Here is a 19884-nt window from a genome sequence, read left to right on the forward strand (position 1 = left end):
GGCCTTCTCGGCCCGCTTTAGTTCTAGAAACATGAGATTTGCTCAGCCGAATGCATTATATTTTGGGGTAGCTACACCTGGACACTTCCAAGCGCGAGTAGTCAAAAACACGGACGAGAAACCACGCCCACATACGTCATTGCCATACTATACCATGCCGTAGAAGTCCTCAAATGATCAAGCACGCTCGCTGGCTCATAAGCAGCGACGGGAGCAGGCCCTGCGTGCCACTCAAGGAGCAGCTGAACGAATGGGCTCAGCGTGAATGCCATCCGGCAGAGAATGGCAGAAGAATATACTCACCGGTCCAGAGAGAAACAAGCACGTAAATGGCGGCTAGATGCCGCTGAAGGCTTGTTTCTTGGTCTGGATGGCTCTGTCATTGCGGATACAGGATCTGGAAAAATCATTGCTTATATGTTGGCTCTGTTGGCCATCTCGTCACGGGCCTCTGAATACAGGAAATGCAAGTCTTATATGCACAGTATTAACTAACAACGATTTTTCATTCGTGTTTTTGCCTACTCGTGCTCGGAAGTTGCTAGACGTAGCTACCCAAGAATGGAATGCGAACGGGTGAGCGAATCTCATTTTTCTACAAGTACAATGGGCCGAGAAAGCCAGTGTGACCGTTACATGGAGCGCTTAGCGGGCGCCTCTGAGAGGGTCTCTGCAAGGTTGCCTCAGACGTGTCTGGGTACGAGACCAACGGGATCATGTCTCTCAGAGGCATTACGTGGAAGCATTCCCGTCGCTGTAATCAGTCCAACCTTTGAATTATGGTAATGATATTGATGAAGCGCAACAGAGCCTGGCCATGAGGACAATTTTTGTGGCATGGGGCGAGAAGAATAGACGACATCCACATGAGAGGTGATTGGAACTGATTCAAGTCTGGAGTCTGATACGGATGAGGCGGCGTATGACCGCTCGATGATGCGTTCCGACTCTGAATACGATGTAATGTGGTAGCGTGATTTGCAAAACTTGGATCAAACGCAATCCACCACAATCGGGAACTCCATGTCTTGCTCGAGAGGGGTTTCGGTTGCCCTTTCCTTAGCTAGGCTCGGCATCCCAGAATATGGCTGTATGCGAGAACAAAGTATTCTAAGGTTCCGTCCCTGTGCGGGCGGATGTCGTAAGTGTCAACGGAACAAAGGATGACAGAAGAGAGAGACGGATGAGGAGATTCTTATCTAGATAACGAGGAGCGACGCATCGGGAAAGTGAACTGACCGCCAATGAAGGGCGGGCAGCAAATATGGGGCCGGGGACTGGGCCGAGTCTGGTGTGGGAATGCCGTTTAGGGGATGCCACGTGGTGAATATCCTCGATCGTGACTTGCCGATGGGCCGTTGCGCCTGCCCAAGCTCCCCGCGATGTCCTTATATCTGCCAATGCCAATCCCAGCGTCTGTCACTTCCGCCCAATGTCCTCCTCCTTCAACACCGTCCTCGCCACCCCACCTGTCCCCCTTCCCTCTCACTCTGACCTCGACTCTCTCAATGGCACACAGCCCGTCCTTGTGAAGAAGCGCAAGCGTGGTGCGACCCGCCTATCGTGCGCAGAATGTCGCAGGTGTGTCCTTTCCTCGACATTTTGTTATCTCACAACTACCCACGCTCTGCCCTCAGATTGAAGCTGCGATGTGACCGACAAATCCCCTGCGGATCCTGCATCAAGAGAGGCTGCTCAGCGATTTGTCCTGATGGTTAGCCCTCATGTGTTTGTCTTATACGTAAACTCCATCTCTTTTCAAAGGCTCGTTGACAACAGGCAAAGGGAACCGGTCAATACCAGTTCCTCGTTTCTGTGGTCTCTTGTGCTCATGATCTCCCAGCAGATTTGTTTTGGCCTCTACCCAAGAGCTCCATGAGAAGATTACGCTTCTCTCGTCTCGAATACGCGACCTCGAGGAGGGTCTTCGCTCTTCACACTCTGCGCATTCTGTCGACCAGCACCCCCTCCTCGCGGAAGATCTCCTGCTTATCAAGGCTCCCATACAGCGAGAAGGTGTAGCTCAGATCGCGGCTGCCAATGCCGCCGCACAGGAAGATGGCACTGACATGGTTGACTCGTTTGGCTCGCTTGCCATCAGCGATACCGGCCGAACGAGCTACTTCGGGCAAGCCACGAGTTCTTGGGTACGTTGCCCCCCATTTTTCGCTCCGCCGTTCTCCGCCTTAATGCGTGCTTACCTACCACCGCAGTATTTTCTGACGGTACGTAGATGGCTGATCGTAGTAGCTGTCAAGCGCGTTTCTAACTGACACCACGATGATCCTAGAACGAGAGCAGTCGGGAGGAAGACCGAGACAACCGGCGGGCCACCCTTCGTCAGTTGCTTCCGCCCGAAATTTTGGCACTCAGCGGCGTGTTTCCGGTTGCTCCTCACATTCAGCCCACCCTCGAATCCGAGTCGGACCGGCTCGAGCGCCTACGCACCCTCTTCTGGTATCTTCCTCCTGCAGACGAAGCGGCAGAATTGCGACAGATCTATTACCAACATGCTTCTTGGATGTACGTCTTTCCACATTGTCTTCCAGAACGATGAGGCTGATGCGTAGTATTGGTTTAGGTACAGCCCAATGTCTCTGGAGACGTTCAACGAACAGATATTCTATGTCTTCTACAGCTCAAACGTTCCACAAATGGACGATCCCTTGCTGACACATCAACTTGGGCTCATGTTCATGGTACTTGCGATAGGAAGCCTCATGGACCTCGCGCGTCCCGCCTATAATATTGAAGCCGAGAAGTATCATCAACTCGCTCGAGCGGCCTTATTCCAGAGCCCCATTTTTGAAGAACCTACCCTCGCAGCTGTGCAGGCGCTGGTGAGTATAAAGACTCAGACATCATAGTTAGCTTACTCATTGTCATGCTGCGCAGTACCTGATGGCCTTCTATCTCTTCTGGTGTGAACGGCATGGCACTGGTGTTGGAACAAGGTGGGCCTTGATGGGCCTTGCTGTGAAATTGAGTGTTAGCGTGAGTGAACTGTAGTATCCCCCACGCTGCGGATCTGATGTCTGTTTCATCCTACAGATGGGTCTCCGTGAGTAATTCAATGTTCGCAGATTACCACCACTGTTGCTCAGACGATAGCAGATCGCGATGCAGGGCGCTGGAATGTCGAGCCAATTGAAATTCAGCGTCGTCGCGAAACCTTTTGGGAGGTTTATTCATATGATCTTCTTCAGGTTTGTACATAACCTCGTCTGCACGTTTATGTCATGTCTTTGACTCACGTTCCGTACAATTAGTCATTCACCCTAGGGCGGCCGCCATCTTTCTCTCTTGCTCATGTTGACTGTAAAAAGCCTCGTCTTGAAGACCCAAACGGTGAAGGGACATGTAAGTTCTCCATGCGCGGTTACCTAGGTATACATTATTGACGCAACACCTAGTCCATTGGTGGAAGCACAAGTTTACCTCCGAATGCATGAACTCGGTATATGATCAGGCTTTTGGCGCCAAAACAGCGACATACAGCACTGTTCTACAGCTTGATCGCAAGTTGCGGTCGTTCCCGGTTCCACAGCTCTTACAAATTGCGGGATTTGGAAGTACAGAGCCGCGGACGACCAATTACCAAGATTCTGTACCTCTCATTCTACAACGGCATACTGTGTTAGCTATTCGTGAATCCAGTAAGTAGCCGATGCCGATCTGTGTTGGTCTATCGTCTTTATCTCATCTGGTTCTCCCGATCGTGTAGACTTGTTGTACATGCATCGCGGCTTCTTCGCCCGGGCGGTCAGTGACCACCCACAAGATCCCCTAGGCAGCCCTTACGGCAGTTCATTTATTGCCGCATACCGTTCCGCTGGCTCACTTGTAGCCCTTGTACGCAACATTCATTCACAGCTGAAGGAGCTAACGGAGCGCATGTGGTTCCTGTGGACACATTTGTTCTCGTGCTCGGTACGCAGATCTGATCAAACCTCCGTTGTGTATCGGAGGTTGGGCTGACCCCACTGTGTTAGATCATCTTGGGATCGATCGTCACCCGTTGTCCCTCGATGAGTTTAGCTCACTCAGCTCTATTGCAACTTGACTCGGCGTGCGACCTATTCGCCAAGACGGCAAAGTTCTTCCATGCGGAGAAGGTGCTCGTACGTGTACTGTCCACTTCTCTCCGACCGGTCGGAAGTTGAGCTGGCTGTCATTGGCAGAACATCATGATGAACCTTCGCGATAGAGCCCACGCAAGTCTCGCGGCGTATCGCAATTCGCCACCACAGCGGAACGGATCTGTTTCTGAACCCACAACCCCCGCCGACGCACCGGACGAGTTGAACATCCTTGGCGGGCGCACGCGTCTTGTCGCATCAAAGGAGAAATCCATGTCCCCGCAGATCATGGACCGTTCTCCGACGTCGCTAAATCCCATCGTGCCGCTCCCGCTCAAGGACACCGACTGGCAACAGGACTCGGTAATGCAATATCTCCGCTCCTTTGCGCCAACACCTGCGCCCATGGGTTACAACGGACCCCATGTACCCCAGATGCCACAGGCCCCCGTGAACCACTCAGCAATCCACCAGCGCTCGCCGTCATTCGAGCACGAGGCGCTGCAGGGAATGGCGCCTATCAATACCTCGTTCGGGCAGATGGCTGAGGGTTATCCGTCGACGTCAGGGGGCCTGTCGTCGGGGATGCTGCAGATGGAGGGCATGATACCGACATTTCCACAATACTTCCCTGTGTTTGACTACGGGATGCCGAGTACGGACATTTTCGTGTCATCGCCGCAGTCGCTGGATGGCGGAGACCCGCGGTCATATTCTCCAGACTCTGCGACGATGCAAAGCACATGGCAAGACTTCGTTGCGCAGATGGGTGGCTCGGTGCCAGTGTAGCTTGGGTCACGACGGACGTTGGTATATATCGAGCATGCGGCGCAGAGGTGGTTTTACATCATTGTTTTCCTGATCAGCTATCATTTGGCTTGGGGTCATGTTCGCAGGTATTTGATGCCTGGGGAGCCCTTAAAGAGCTCTATATCCTGTATTCTGCATGTATGTATGTATCATAAGTACTCGCATTAATTGTAGATCTGTCCGGATTCTCGCTATTTGAATCGTTCTGTGAAGCCCTGTAAGGTCGTTGCGCGGCCGATTTGAAGTCCGGCACAGTCACGTGCAGTCGTGTTCCCCCAAGTCCCACTGCAGCCTGACTTCGAGAGCCACTCAACTGTATTTCTTCCTCTCGTTGCCACGCTGCTGCAAGCAGACAAATCCTCGCTATCTGAGATGCCGTCATGCGGGAAGGCTTCTAGGCCGTCTTTTGGCCGAGGAAGACCGGTGCGCGAGTCTCACTATTGCTGTCTCACCCAATATGCACTCTGAACGCGCTCGTGTGGTCAATCAGATTCAACGAAAGATTGTTGTGTGTGGAGATGGAGCAACCGGTATGCTTCAAGTTGCAGAGTCTTCTTTACTATACATTTAAATGGATGTATTAAGGCAAGACATCGCTGCTGAACGTCTTTACGCGAGGCTGGTTCTCGGCTGTCTAGTGAATTGCGCTCTGTTCCCACCGCGCCTTCCCGCTAACGACATGCCCACAGTGAGCCAACTGTTTTTGAGAATTACGTTCACGACTTGTACGTCGAAGATCAGATGGTTGAACTGAGTCTATGGGACACCGCCGGTGTGTAGCGTTGTCTGCTCTGTGGGCTGCGCCAGCCCAGGGACTGACGTCTCCAGCTCGTGCTCAGGTCAAGAAGAGTTTGACCGGCTACGATCGTTAAGTTACGCTGAAACCCACGTTATAATGTTATGTTTCTCTGTGAGTTCCTAACAGCCCGTATAATGCCATCGTGCTGCTTATAATCCGGTCTTTAGATAGACAGCCCAACATCACTGGAAAATGTTGAGAGCAAGGTATACAGTTTCTGTGCTCCTCCTCGTCCCTGGCGTGTATCTGAGTGTCTTCATAGTGGCTAGATGAGGTGCTGGAGTACTGCCCAGGAGTCAAGGTACGTCCCACTTCCAATTCTCATCCGAACAACGATATCGATGTCCACTGTCTTTTCCCGCAAGCTTGTTCTCGTCGGTGCGTGTTTCCAACGTGTTGTACATTGACTCGAGCTGTGATGTGACGTCATGACTGCTCAGCGCTCAAATGCGATTTGCGAGACGATCGCTCAACTCAAGAAAGGCTGGCACGTTATGGTATGCACACAGTACAGTACGAGGAAGGGCTGGCAGTTGCAAGACGAATACGTGCATCCCGCTATCTCGGTCCGCGCTTCTTTCGCTTTGTCCTCAGCTCGCACCCACTCACCTTCATTAGAATGCAGCGCAAAGCACAACCGGGGTGTCAATGAAGTATTTTTTGAAGCTGCACGTGTTTCTGTGGGCACCCGCCCCAAAGGATCAGGTTCTTATGGCGGTGGACGCTGTGTGATTCTATAGTTATTTCCGCACAGCTCCCTGCCTTAGGACATTACATACCCTCATTATGATATTACGACTTTACCTCTCGTGCTCTTCCCCACGCATTTTTAATTGCTATCACAGGTTCTCCTTGCTCTCCCCTACACTAAATACCTTCTGATGGATTTTTGTACCGGCGCAAAGTCCCTTGTACTTTTCTTTTTTTTCCCCCCTGCATTTAGATGGGCGAATCACGATATTCTCATCTTGTCCACAAGTCATGTTGAGTAGTGCAGATAAGGTAAAAATGTATTAATGAACGCGACAACATCATAAGTTCATGACTAGGTCCAACTATACAATACTTCAGGATGCTGGAATCAGAAGCTCGCAAAACCGGTCATCATCTGTTCACACAGTGAGCAGCTATGGGTATGAGCAAAATGCTAACTACTTACCGGAGGCATGCCCATAGCCGCGCCGTTGGGCATCATAGGGGGTGGTGCTTGACCAGGGAATCTGAACAAATTGATGTTCAAAACTGAAATATCCTACTGACTTCCTAACTTACCCATTTCCTGCTGTGAGCATTAATCGATTGCCGATCAAGCCAGGGTTGATAATTGGTGCTTCCGCTTCTTGTTGCTCCTTTTGTGAGCCTTTCTTTGACAACTCTTGCACCTGCTTCTCTAATGTGGACATCTAAGATGCGCGATGTAGATGAGATGCTCGAGTTAGGTCTCGACCGCGACGAGTGACTCACCTTTTCTACCATCGTCCGCGAGATTTGGATCTTGTACGGCATATAGAAATCGTTCAAACCATGCTGCCATGAGAGTTCCTCTACGACATCTGACCGCAGCAGGTCGAAGCAAGCATAGAGTGTTGCCGCGAAGCACTCCTTGTTGCCAATGTCGACGAAATATGACAGCAGATCCTCGGCAACCTCTGTCAATGCTGACGTCGCTGCCGTGATGATAGCATCCCTGTACAGCTTATCCTGCTTGGAAAGTGTTATCGACTCTTCCCAGCGGGAGTTTTTCTGGCGCAGACCAATCAGTCGGCTATACAATGATATATAGGTAACGCGCACCTTGTACAAATGAGCAGCCAGTCGTCGGAACTCAAGCAGTTCATGTTTCTCCAGCCGTCCTGCAAGTGCAACATTGTTGAAGTTATCAAAGCTGTCGATCGAGTCACGCAGTGTCTTATAATCTTCCTCTTCGATGAGAAGATCATTGTAAGCGTCGTTGACTGCTTCAATGTTCAGCTATACTTCAAGTCAGATGCACCGAGATTCAAAATGTGAAATTTGAACCTTACATGCTGCACGGCGATGAGATAGGAGCGAACGAGTGGAATGTGATCCATCTGCCGGAACATTCGCACGACACGGGTGTGGTCTATCCGGGGTATCAGAACGGTCAACAGGTCCGTCAACAATGTTGGCTGTTCTTGGAGGTAAAACGTGAGGGACTTGTAGTAGCTGTTGAACAATATTGAGTAATGAGGTTCTGCAGATAATCATTGCGCGCACTTACATCTCAATATTGGCAACCCGAACGATGACATCCTTGAATTGGTTGTGCTCCCATGCATCTGAAGACCGTTCAATCATAGCTAGTGCGGCATTGTCCTAACCATAATTTAAGACCAGTTTAAGAGCAAATCCATGTGAACTCACAAATTCGTCGTACTTGATATACAAGAAGACGAGTTCTGGCCACAGATGGGCTCTTTCCGTGGCTTTGATGACCTAACGTCCATGAAATTAGTACGATAACAACAAGAGAGAAATCAAGCACACCTTTGGAATATTAATGCGAGATACGAAAAGCTTCAGGTGCTCCATGACTAGAGACACATTAGAAACGTCTGGCGTCTGTATATAACTTGATTGACTCACGTTTCTCTGGCCTGTACTTGCTGTACAGGATCGAAAGCTCAGTAAAGATACCCATCTGTAAAGACACAGGTCAACTAGATTTACACGATATGCATGCCATACTACTCACATGTGCTCTCTCCAAACTTAGAGCTGCCTCCAGTAACGACAGAACCTCATCGAAATGGCCGCGACGTTCGTATGATTGCACAATACCAGGGAGTTCTTCCTAAGAATGAGGCCTTCTATCAGCTCGGAGATTGTATCACAGAACAACCATTGACGAACCGCATGGACAACAATATTGAGACCACAGATTTGCGCCAAACGGAATTCGCTCTTCTCTATACACGCTGCATGCACTTGTTTCCAAACCCTACACATACTAGTTAGCTTCCTGCCGCGTCAGCTCTCGCGCCAAACTTACTGTGTATTGCCGGCCTTTCTCGCACTTTCTACGGCAGCCTGATTCTCACCAAGGTAGATAAGTGTCGTAGCAAGCCGTGCCCAATTCGAGATGCTCGTGAAGAGAAGCTTCGCCGCCTGGTACAGTTCGTCCTCGAAACACTTCTCACCGACTTCCAGAATATCCGCGACGTTGGTCATACCGAGGAAATCCTCCATATCGTGCAGCCGATCCGTCTTTGCGTACGCATATGCCAGCTCAGTATCAATCTTGGGTTCACGAAGAGACTTCCGCGCCATCTGTAAGTAACGGACCAAATCGTCGTGCTTGCCTGCGCGACTGGCAATCTCGATGACCTCCATGAAATTCGACGGATCTTCTGCCTTGATGTATGAGTCTGCGCGATGGCTGTCAGCCAAGAACCAATGATTTCAAGCCCGAGTAACTAACCGATGGCATCTTTGATACGCAAGCCATCCAGTTGCGCTTTCGCAAGCCTGCTCCAGACCTCTGGCTTGTTCACCTTGATGGCGTACTCTACACCGCGATCGAGGGATACCACATGTTCAACGAGCACGTTTATTGCCATCGCATGCTGCTCATACTTCTTGTAGATCAAGAACGCTTCTTCGTAGAGGCCGTGGTCAGTGGCAATCTTGGCAATCTCGGCAACATCATAGTTCTTTAGCTTGTCGATATACCCGACCACCTTGCCCTTGTCGGCGCGAATCGCAGTCAGCATCATCAAGTTTTGAAGATTGCGGTTGTCAGAGAATGGCGAAGGCTCCAGAATCAGCTTCTCTAGCAACTCGATGAGCTCGATGGGTAAGTCTGCTTGCAAGAACGCCTTGACAGTGACAGAGACATCATCAGGGTCGGTAGACTCGGTGAGGGCAGTCGCGATAATCTATGAGTTCGGTTTGTAAGTCAACATGGTCGTCTGATCAACTTCAATGCCGAACCTGATCAATCAACTGACGACGGTGCATATTGTCTGGGACCAACACCTGTGCCCACAACTCCGGCTGACGTCGCCTGACGAGATACCGTGCCTGTTGCTTGAACATTGAGTTCTCGTTGGTGATAGCAATAAGTTCATCATCACAAAAGCCCTTCGCATATGCTATATACGCCAGATACGGGTCACGAGCTTCGCAGAACTTTCCAACTACCAGCGGCTCGTAGAGCTGTGGACAATTTGTTAGTATAGATTCACAGAGTTGAGGCGTCCTCGCTCACGTTGTTCTCTTTCAGGAATGATTCTGGGTTGTTATTCGAGTCAATATAAATCTTCGCCAGAGCGTTGTAGATAGCAGAATCTTGACTTCCTTGCTGCACACGCGCCTCGAGCCAAGGGAGGATTAACTTCAAACGGTTCCTAGTCTCGACCTCGTTGACGAGCTCGTCGATAGGAAAGTTACCAGGAACCGATGCTAACAGAGACTTGATAGTGGACTCGTCGCAATCGACATCGAGAAGGCCACCAATGACCTGTGGTGTACGGACAGAGTTAACGCGCTGAACGTAGACCTCAATGAAGTTGGTCAGCCCGTTCTGGTACAAGTAGAGAACGAGGTCGTGCACAAAGTCGAAGCGATCGCAAACAATAATAAGCGGAAGTTGGTCTGCGAGTTTTGCCTCCTTGAGGAAGTTCTTGACCTTCTCAGGGTTGTAAAAGTTGCTCTCTCTGCAAATACGCTCAACTTCACGGATCTGACCAGTGCGGGTGGCAGCCTGAATGTACTTGAAGTGCACCTCGGGATCTTGGCTCAGGTTGACGATCGAACCGAGGTAGTAGTAAAGACCTGCCACCAATGGTGATGTTCCGTTGCCGTCACTACCAAAAAAACGGACATACCCTCGAAAGTCTTGAACGACTCAAACATCTCAATCAATTTGACGGGACCAAGGATGTCGGAATACTTGGTTGCGATTTGAATAACGACTTGGAGGTTCTGTCGGATGTTCACGCGAAGCATTTCCTCCATGCTGGCCATAGATTGCTCAGTGGTGAGACGACTGAAGTAGTTGACTATCCACTACAAGGCAATATGTCAGAGAACAGGTTATGAGGCCGTAGAAAACCACACTCACATCTGGAGGCAATGCGCTTGAGTGTACAATGACACGCTTGATATCCGCGAGGTCTTCATAATGCTCCAGCGCCTGAGGGCTATTGAGCAACAAAATTGCATCATGCATATACTAGAAGACATACTCGCTGAAGCAATCCAGCCTTCTCACACAGGTTCGCTATCCGAGGTCGGTCATAGTGAGTGAACATTTCATTCCCGAGAATAGCATCAGCGACTTGAGGAGCATGAACGAGATTCATCTCTAGGAGACGCGTCTGGAGAGGACCCTGTTCGGGCTTGTTATCTTTGAGGGCATCCAACAGGAATGACGTCGCCGGCTGGATCATGTTTTGAGACATGAAAATATCCACCACCTACAAGAATAGCGCTCAGTGAATTGGGAACGGGTCATGAGACACCAAACGCACCCGCTCGACATCAACGAGAGGACCGCTCTCATCGTTCGCAAGTTGCATAGCAAACTCTGCACCCTTTTCCGGATTTGTACGCATAACATGCTGCAATAGCCCGACGAAATCTGGAGTGTATCCGACCTTCTTGCAATAGAGCACGATCTTGTCCGTTTGACCCGTCTCCGCAAAGCATGCAATTACTTTGTTTGGTACGTTCGCTCTCAGGTAGACGCTGAGAGCGAGGGTCATATCGTGCAGCCGGACAATATCACCGAGCTCCTCGCTGCATGTCAACTAGATAACAGCATGAGCAGCAAGACAAGGCCCGTCTGAATAGATGTTCTAACCTTGTTCTCCTTCAGCCACTTCTCCAGCAGTTGTTTCCTGCCCTGCTGAAGGACGGGACGCGCGAGCTCGACAGACTCGAGATGGTTAAGCTCCCCCTTCTCGAGAAGGATGCCAAAGTATTGGAGAATTGGCGACAGGCCACCTGGCGGTGCAGGCGCCTGCTTGAAAGATTCGATGATTTGTGCTGTTCGCAGAATTCCCTGGGATCACAGTCAGTTTACCAACTCGAGCATCTCAAGGAGGCAACTTACTCGAGGTGAATTGGCCGCAATCTTAGCAGCTTCGCTAAACTGTCCGCTCTGGAACAGCTGTTGATATTGCCTAATGTACAGGTCATCCGCACCAGGCAGATCCGCTCGGCTAGCGAGCTTGAATGCAAGCTCCGTATTGTTTAGCGTGGTGAGGATATACGGAATGACGGTCTGCTCGTCGACGTTGACACTGAGCACCTGGCCCTTCTTGTTGACACCGATGATACCGTTGGTTGCTTCATGCTCGGATGTGACAAAGATCGTTTCACCTGAGATACGGTTCATGTAGATGCACGCGCCCGACTCCAGGTCGTAGAGGTGAATGAATCCATACTTCGTCACCAGGTAGACGATCCCATGCTTCTTCGACACCTGCATAGCAACTGGGAAGTCGTTCGTAGCCTCAGGCGGGAAATACACGTCAACCGCCTTCTTGGTGAAGGGCGGATCTGGTGCTTGGTGGTCAATCTCCACGACGTGCAGCTTCGCGCCAGTCGCTGTTCGTACAGAGAACGTGAAGAGCTTGGTCGGCTTCTGATGACCATCCAGCTTCACTTCGGCAAATGCAGCGGCATGTCCTTCAATCGGTTGGCTCACGCCCCGCTCCTTGCTATAAAGTTGAATAGAACCCTTCACCTTGAAGGCGGATGGATTCGTCGTGTTCCCTGAGATACCAACCAGCACAAGCCACTTCTCGTCCGCCGACGCACGGTAGTTGATGATTTGCGCCCCGACAAGTGTCGCATGTCGGTCAAAGATCTTCTGCGGTGGTGATGTTGCATCTGACATCGACCAGTGGTATACAGCGTTGTCGGTGACCATACCAATGGTCGAATCCGAGATCCACTTCCAGAAGACAATGTCTTCGTTGTTGACATGCGATTTGACCTTCTGCTTGGTCTCGAGATTGAATATCTGCAATGTCCGACCCGCTGCAGACAAGAGTGTTATGTCTTCCGTAGCATGCGCCAGATGCTAACATACCTTTTAATGCCAGGATCTTCTGGTGAGGGTGCATGATAGCGGAGTCGGCAGTGATTGGTCTGCGTAGTACATTGTTGGCATCTGCAAGGTCGACGATAACAACTTGATTCTGCTCTCCAACTTTTTCTCGTACACAAATAAAGTGGTCGGATTCAAGCGTTAAGGTCTACGCGTCACAGTTGAGGTGAGCGCATGATACTGCATCCGGCCGCACGCACCTGGAATGAGATAGAGGCGGGCTGCACGCCAATAGCAGACAGTTGGAGGTGCTCGCAGAACGCGATAGGTTTTGAGATATCCATCGTGAAGGGAGGTTTTAGGGACACGTCGAACCCGGGAGCTGCGTCGAACAGCGAGTAGTGGTGGTAGCGAGGGCGGTTCGGTTTGCGTGTATTTATTGGTACATCCATTTGCGGCAACTGCTGTGCGACTGAGCGCTGACTCGGACTCTCGGAGGTCAGTCGCATATCTAAGTGCAATACGATGACGAATATCCGTCGAAGGCATATGTTAAATACTGTATTCCAAACCCTCAACCCATAGCAATCGTACAACTGCGGTAGCTACATATGAAGATCCACACCAAAACCACCAGTGACGGACGGTTTACTCTTCCGCCAATGCCAGCGCTTGCTCAAGGTCGTCCTGCTCCAACAGGGTTGCAGCAGGGATTGCATTACCGAAGTATAACCGCTGACCGATAATCACTGTGAAAACGATTCCATCTTGAGCAACAGCACATGCACGAGGCGCGGAATTGCACCAACCGCAGTCTATTGAAAGTTGAAATATGGAGCAGATCTTGAATTGCAGTGGTGAGTCTTGCATGAAGAAGTATGCGGTTCTAGCTCCTGGATCAGCTGAGTTTGTCAAGTAGCTAGGATGTTTAGAAGTGCTAACTTGAAAGCATCTCCTCCTACCCAGCCTAGAAGCGTGGACATCCGAAACCCGTACAAGGAACGTTGCTTGTGATTACTTAGAGACACATTCAGCGGAACGGAACAGTGACTTCTGCTTATATCTCTGACCTTATTACCTGAGGTATTGGCAAAGTGCTTTCTACACCGAGAGCTATTAACCCGATGACGAAGATGAACGCCTGAGAGCGACCAAAAATGAGGAAGAGAATCGCTTGACATAATCTGCACCAAAAGTCATTAACGATGGTCTCACATATGATTGAGTGGGGCGGACATAAAACCAGCGAGGAACTCAAGATATTGTGTGTACATAGGCCACTGCCAAAAAGAAAACGGCCGGGTCGAGGCACCAACAACTTCTGGGCTTGTATGTGGACGGTATCGCGTGCATATATAGAGCAGAGCAAGCTAGTGTAACATCAGACAATGCTCTTTTTCATCTGTATAGAAATTTCACCTGAGCAAGAATCATAAATATCGACTGCAGCAGCAGAGCCAGCTCAAAGCGGCTACCCAGCCAGAAGAAGCAACGTGTGATATTTGCGAGCAATCTAATGACCGGATCCTTAATATGTCGGCCTGATAGGGGAAAAAGGCAGCTCACAAGATAGCACAAACATCGCGAGAAAACCCCGTTGAGTCCCTGAAGAGGATGCGAATCCAAGTCAATCACTGCCAGAATGTGAATGTAAGCCGACGCACTTCTTGCGGACAATAGAGTAGGCCTGGTCAGCGTATACGAGCGGAGGGCCAATAGCCATGCCCACAGAGGCCAGTGTGGAAACCCATTCTGGAATCATGACTACACGGAGGTCACCGCGAAGACAGACAAGCAGTGCCTCAGACAGACGCGCTCGTCGCTGGCAAGTTGCATCACGCGCGCAGTGATCGCGATCATACGAGCGTCTGATTCCCTCCCGACGCGGCGGGAAATACCATACTCAGAAGAGGAACGGCAAGCTCCGGGTGCAAAGTCTTCGCAGACTCAGCAAGTTGTCAAGCTTCAAAGTCAAGCAACTTGGAGCGCATCTCTGCCTCATATTGTAAGAGCAGACTCACAGGGCGTTCGCTATTCCGGACGAGAAACGTCCCTATCATGTCCTCCAACGCGTACGCGGGATCATGGGCTTCGTTGCCGACCACACTGACTCCTTGGATGTGAGTTCTCTCACATGGACGTTGAACGAAATGATATGGATTCATGTCCAGCATGGATGTCATCCAGTCTATGGGATACAGCCAAATGACACCTGTACAAGCTTCCACTATCCCACTGTTCATGCAGCACAAGGATGTCGTCGTTGAGGCAGTTACAGGCTCGGGCAAGACACTCGCATTTGTGATACCTGTCCTTGAACGACTTATGCGTAGAGAGGGGAAGCTGCGTAACAATGAGCTAGGTGCACTTATAATCAGTCCAACAAGGTGTGTCCATCCTATCACGTCGTCCTAGACCAGGCGCAGAGATTCAGCGTCAGAATGTAGAGAGCTCGCGACACAAATCCACTCCGTCTTTTCGCTGTTCTTGTCGAGTCAACCAGGTAGCGATATCTCACTCGATGAAGACCGACCAATTACTTCTTCCACAAGCTCATCAAACCTGACATGTCCACCACCCCTTCTAGTCGTGTCATCGGATTCGCCTCCGGCTGATGATATCAAGCGGTTTTTATCTACGGGGGCAGACATCGTTGTTGGGACTCCAGGTCGTATAGAAGAATTTTTATTGGGAAGGGGAAGGGATATCGTAAATGTCAAAGAGCTTGAAGTCCTCGTACTTGATGAGGCCGACCGGTACGTGTATCCAATATACTCCAAGACATCGCACGCCTCAGTTATATATGCACAGGCTATTGGATCTTGGATTTCAGAATACGCTGACTCGCATTCTAACGCATTTGCCGAAACAAAGGCGAACTGGCCTCTTCAGTGCAACTATGACGGATGCAGACGCGCTTTCTGAGCTCGTCCGTGTCGGCCTAAGAAATCCAGCGCGTATAGTTGTCAAAGTGCAGACAAAAAAATCAAAAAAGAGTGATTCTAAAGACGGTGAGCGGCAGGCTAAGAGAGATGTCATTGAAGAGCGGCGAATACCTGCGAAGTAAGTATGATACAAATATGTCCTAAATCTCTGACTGTCAACAATCGCTGCAGTCTACAGAACTTTTATCTCAGCTGCAGGGCATCTGAAAAGCTATTGCAACTTGCCAGGATCGTGTCCCACGAGGTCATACAACATCGATCCGCTCGCTTCATAGTTTATTTTTCAACATGTGCATGTGTCGAATACTTCTATCGCGTATGTGCATATTTGCATTTCTCATGGTGTGTTCTAATACCGTGCCGCTTGGCTCCGCTTGAATATGGGCAGATCATCTCACCATTTCTTCCTCCCCAAACGACGTTATATTCTTTACACGGACATCTTCCACCTGCAACGCGCACCCGCACGCTATTTAACTTCGCTTCATCGCTTGCTCTCCCATCCACTCCCTCTGTTTTACTCGCAACCGATGTTGCTGCGCGTGGGCTTGACCTCCCGGATGTTGATGTCGTGGTACAATTCGATCCCCCTTCGGATCCAAAAGCGTTCTCACATCGTTGCGGACGAACTGCGCGTGCGGGTCGTAGTGGGCGAGCGTGGGTCCTTCTTGTGGGTAGGGAACGTGATTATGTCGGTGAGTAATCTTTTCAATCTTTGGGGAAATTTTTTACTCAGGTTTCCGACCATACAGATTTTCTTGCTATCCGCAAGATCCCGCTGATGGAACACCGTGCCTTTTCCGCTGAGGGTCTAGAACAGACGTCAGGGACAAGCTCAGAGTCAGAAGACACAGAGGTTATTTCGATGCAAATAGAAATTAGGAAGGTCCTCATGACCGATCGGGCGTTGCACGACAAGGTAGTTTATGCCATCTATATGATAAATAGTGCTCATATCGATCATAAGGCGGCCAAGGCATTTGTTTCGTTTGTCCGTGCATACTCAAAACATGAAGCGGCATACATCTTCCGAATAAAAGACCTGGATTTGGTTGGTGTTGCAAAGAGTTTCGGATTGCTTCGTCTGCCCCGCATGCCAGAGCTCAACGGCGTGCCTCGACTTGACTGGCAAGATGCACTAATCAATGTGCGCAATCACTTCTTCTATCCGTATTAATACTTAAGTCCGATGTCTATATGCACAGTGGAACTCTTTTGCGTACATAGATAAGGCGCGAGAGGCCAAACGACTCTCAGACGCTGAGAAACAATCCTCTGCCTCTGCCTCTTCTGATAAACGCAGAGCAGAGCGTGCACAGAAGCGAAAAGAGAACGCTTCATGGAGCAACAAGGCTAGCAAAACGGAAGAAAAGTTGATAAGGAAAGAGAAGAAAACCCGGAAACGAAAGTGGCAAAAGGAACAAGATGCAGGAATAGAAGACGCAACAGGTTTGAAAAGGGCATTGGGTAACCCTGATGCTGAAAGTGATGGGGACGACGACTGGAAGGAGATGGCAAGAGAGGAGAGGATGGCAAAAAAGGTGAAGCAGGGCGTTGTGAGTCAAGAAGATTTCGACGGGGAATTTGGGGGTTCATAAGTTGCTCCTAGTAATAAGAATCTCCAGCAGATAGATTGCAGTCAGTTCGTGATGCACACTGCATTGTCTAGAAGATAAATTCTATCAATTTACGAACAAAATCCATGACCACTGTCCGAGACCTTGCATCTACACGTCTGAATAAAATCAAATGATCTCCAGCTTGAGAAAAAGACGGCATCTCAGTAACAAAGTAACACATCGCCGTGAAAATTAGCAAGACATATGCAAAGATTATGCGAACAGGGGAGCGTTCGCAATCAGTGACTTAATGTAGAAATCTAACAAGCAGGCACAGTAAGGGGAATCTTGACGGTTCGCTGTAGGGGGAAATTATTTCACGTTGTCAGTGAAGGTGCATCGATATGCATCGGATTACATACGGCAAGACCCTACAGGGTGAAAAAAAAAGCAGGATATTGTCAGCGATCGTCGCAATCACAACCATAACCTGACCCACCGAAAGACTGGTCTCTTTGTACTTCACACTCATGTCGGCAGCAGTCAGACGCATTGCCTCAATAGCCTCGTCGAGTGTGACACTGTATACATTCTGGCTAGCCATTGACAATTGGGCGGCCGTGACAGCCTTGACAGCTAAAAGAGGACGCGAATAGCTGATCGTCAGTGTCACCGGCAAAGGCATACGACAAAAGACTACCTCCGAGACTGTTTCGCTCCTGCATACATCATGTTCTATCAGAAATCAAACACGCGGTTGCAATGAGGATCAGATACCCACAATGCATGGCACTTGCACCAATCCATCAATGGGGTCGCAAGTCAAGCCCAGATTGTGCTCTAGTCAATGGATTTAATCCTGAAGATGCACTGCATGGCATAGAAACCGCACCAATTCCAATCTCAGCGGCCTACGACGAGAATAAGAGAAATCGTGTTATATCATAGTATGAGACTGACCTGAAGAACCGTTTCGGGAGAAGCTATCAACCGAGGTTTAGGGATAGGAATTAGAAGGCATTCTGATGGCCACCTCACTCACCACCCATGCATGCTGCAAATCCGGCGCTCGCCATTGAACAAGCAACTATGCAAACACTTCTTGGTGAATTGATTTATATAGTAGGGAAGGACGTCGTCTATACCTCCTACTTCAGCTTGACATCCTCCCTCCGCTGCGGATATTGTACTGCCTCGTTTGAAAAGCATTCCGACAGCCTTCGAAAACTCATCAAAAAGTGAAAGACAGCTGATGGAAAAGCTTACCGCAGCGGTGAGCAAGAATGTGACGACCGACTTCTCAGGATCATCGCTGATAAACTGTCATCCTAATACACAAGCGATTCTCGTATCACTGGTTGCAATGTCCATACCTCTACAATGTATTTTAATACTGCTGGTATGACACCCGCTGCGCCATTTGTAGGGGACGTCACAATTCGCCCACCGCTGGCGTTCACTTCGTTCACTGCGATCGCATAACACGATAAAAAGTCCATGGCGGGAATCATTGTTTTGCGCTAGACGGGTATGCGGACAGGTTAGGGCACTTATATCCATGGACTAACAACCCGACTGTAAAGATACTCACCGGTGGCATGGGAAGGATTGCATGGTCAAACGAGCCTACTACACGTGTCGCCCGCACGGCAGCTACATTCGCACCCGCACCCTTCTCGTTCTCGTTACCATTCTCTCCATCGTCCTGTTCTCCCTCGGGGGCACCGATTCTCTCAGCAGCCTGTGAAGATCCTGGGCCGATGGCAGCAACGGTGGGCGAAACAAGACCAGGATAAAAGCTATTAGGCAAGACTCAGTAATCCTTAAATTCGCATAACAAGAATTATCGCACTTACCCTCTCATGAGTCGGCGGTAAAGCATAGGCGCACGGCGACGAAGCTGGAGTCGCCCTGGAAGCTTTGTTTCTGAAGAGGATACACCCATCCGAATACAGTCGTCCATAACACTCCATATACGCATAACCTGTACAAATAAACTCTTTTAGGAAAAACAATGGAACAATGCGCATTGAAATGCCTGCCTTCTCGTGGATTTCGTCGTGCGAATATCCAAAGTGCAACTCGTTGTCGTAAACGATTTGCGCAATGGTCATCTATGGAAACAATTACCGTACGAGGAAATCGCAACCTAATGTCACGCACATTATGTTTCTTCGTTAACGCTAGCAAACTCTCGCCGGACTAAGAAAGGTACGATGTCAACCAAAGACGACACAGGCATTCATTACACATACCACGAAGGGATATGGAGGTTGGCACGAGTCTGCACTTTGTGCGTGCTGTTCCGAACTATCCTCCGATTCCGACGATGATCCATGCGGGTGGTGAAGACGCGCCCCATGCACCGCACTCTTGTCTACACCCTTGTAGAAGAGATTCTCGTCCACTACGGGTTATTATTCAGTAAAGCAAACAGCGCGTCTAAGCTACCTTACCTTTCGTCTTCTCATTGACTACGAATCCACCACCCACGCTGCCCAGGGTCGACTTCCGTTATTCAGGTACCACTGCTGCACCGAGATACTTAGACGCACCTGAAGTACTCGTTTGTCGCAAGTAGATCACCTCCTTCGTCAAACACAGAAAAGCGCATTCCATTGGGATGGGTGCGAAGTACCTCATCCCAGCGCCAGACCATATCCTTGTCCAT

At 49.8% G+C, this 19884-nt stretch overlaps 5 protein-coding genes across 5 annotated transcripts; 3 read left to right on the forward strand and 2 right to left on the reverse strand.

Annotated features, from left to right (window-relative positions):
- Nucleotides 1-1432: 1432 nt before the first annotated feature.
- FIBRA_02415 (uncharacterized protein) lies at nucleotides 1433-4868 on the forward strand (the record flags this gene model as incomplete). The annotated part of the gene is made up of 13 exons (XM_012324278.1): nucleotides 1433-1563; nucleotides 1847-2147; nucleotides 2214-2225; nucleotides 2291-2523; nucleotides 2582-2840; nucleotides 2896-2994; nucleotides 3052-3061; nucleotides 3115-3206; nucleotides 3270-3360; nucleotides 3414-3656; nucleotides 3725-3930; nucleotides 3993-4121; nucleotides 4182-4868. 13 exons carry the CDS (start codon nucleotides 1433-1435, stop codon nucleotides 4866-4868), a joined length of 2493 nt encoding a protein of 830 aa, XP_012179668.1.
- Nucleotides 4869-5346: 478 nt separating this feature from the next.
- Nucleotides 5347-6420, forward strand: FIBRA_02416 (uncharacterized protein; the record flags this gene model as incomplete). Its single annotated transcript, XM_012324279.1, has 8 exons — nucleotides 5347-5419; nucleotides 5475-5526; nucleotides 5579-5661; nucleotides 5729-5799; nucleotides 5856-5894; nucleotides 5951-5989; nucleotides 6129-6254; nucleotides 6307-6420. The coding sequence occupies 8 exons, from the start codon at nucleotides 5347-5349 to the stop codon at nucleotides 6418-6420; spliced, it is 597 nt and encodes a 198-aa protein (XP_012179669.1).
- A 349-nt stretch (nucleotides 6421-6769) lies between these two features.
- Nucleotides 6770-13053, reverse strand: FIBRA_02417 (uncharacterized protein; the record flags this gene model as incomplete). The annotated part of the gene is made up of 24 exons (XM_012324280.1): nucleotides 6770-6796; nucleotides 6848-6908; nucleotides 6961-7091; nucleotides 7153-7431; nucleotides 7483-7659; nucleotides 7713-7875; nucleotides 7931-8025; nucleotides 8074-8145; nucleotides 8197-8243; nucleotides 8296-8350; nucleotides 8405-8503; nucleotides 8563-8650; nucleotides 8702-9077; nucleotides 9131-9587; nucleotides 9643-9867; nucleotides 9920-10485; nucleotides 10539-10719; nucleotides 10775-10846; nucleotides 10899-11129; nucleotides 11184-11462; nucleotides 11516-11716; nucleotides 11768-12699; nucleotides 12752-12917; nucleotides 12970-13053. 24 exons carry the CDS (start codon nucleotides 13051-13053, stop codon nucleotides 6770-6772), a joined length of 5064 nt encoding a protein of 1687 aa, XP_012179670.1.
- Nucleotides 13054-14767: 1714 nt separating this feature from the next.
- FIBRA_02418 (uncharacterized protein) lies at nucleotides 14768-17252 on the forward strand (the record flags this gene model as incomplete). The annotated part of the gene is made up of 9 exons (XM_012324281.1): nucleotides 14768-14829; nucleotides 14881-15096; nucleotides 15157-15465; nucleotides 15521-15772; nucleotides 15826-15970; nucleotides 16043-16349; nucleotides 16407-16573; nucleotides 16622-16801; nucleotides 16860-17252. The coding sequence occupies 9 exons, from the start codon at nucleotides 14768-14770 to the stop codon at nucleotides 17250-17252; spliced, it is 2031 nt and encodes a 676-aa protein (XP_012179671.1).
- A 281-nt stretch (nucleotides 17253-17533) lies between these two features.
- Nucleotides 17534-19884, reverse strand: FIBRA_02419 (uncharacterized protein; the record flags this gene model as incomplete). The annotated part of the gene is made up of 18 exons (XM_012324282.1): nucleotides 17534-17572; nucleotides 17636-17644; nucleotides 17713-17849; nucleotides 17914-17932; nucleotides 17995-18053; nucleotides 18106-18124; nucleotides 18174-18196; nucleotides 18256-18300; nucleotides 18359-18431; nucleotides 18480-18533; nucleotides 18587-18733; nucleotides 18805-19012; nucleotides 19070-19139; nucleotides 19198-19327; nucleotides 19377-19415; nucleotides 19469-19620; nucleotides 19670-19707; nucleotides 19769-19884. 18 exons carry the CDS (start codon nucleotides 19882-19884, stop codon nucleotides 17534-17536), a joined length of 1377 nt encoding a protein of 458 aa, XP_012179672.1.

Source organism: Fibroporia radiculosa (assembly GCF_000313525.1).
Source record: "Fibroporia radiculosa TFFH 294 genomic supercontigs, scaffold1246, whole genome shotgun sequence".
In the NCBI taxonomy this organism is placed as follows: Eukaryota; Fungi; Basidiomycota; class Agaricomycetes; order Polyporales; family Fibroporiaceae; genus Fibroporia; species Fibroporia radiculosa.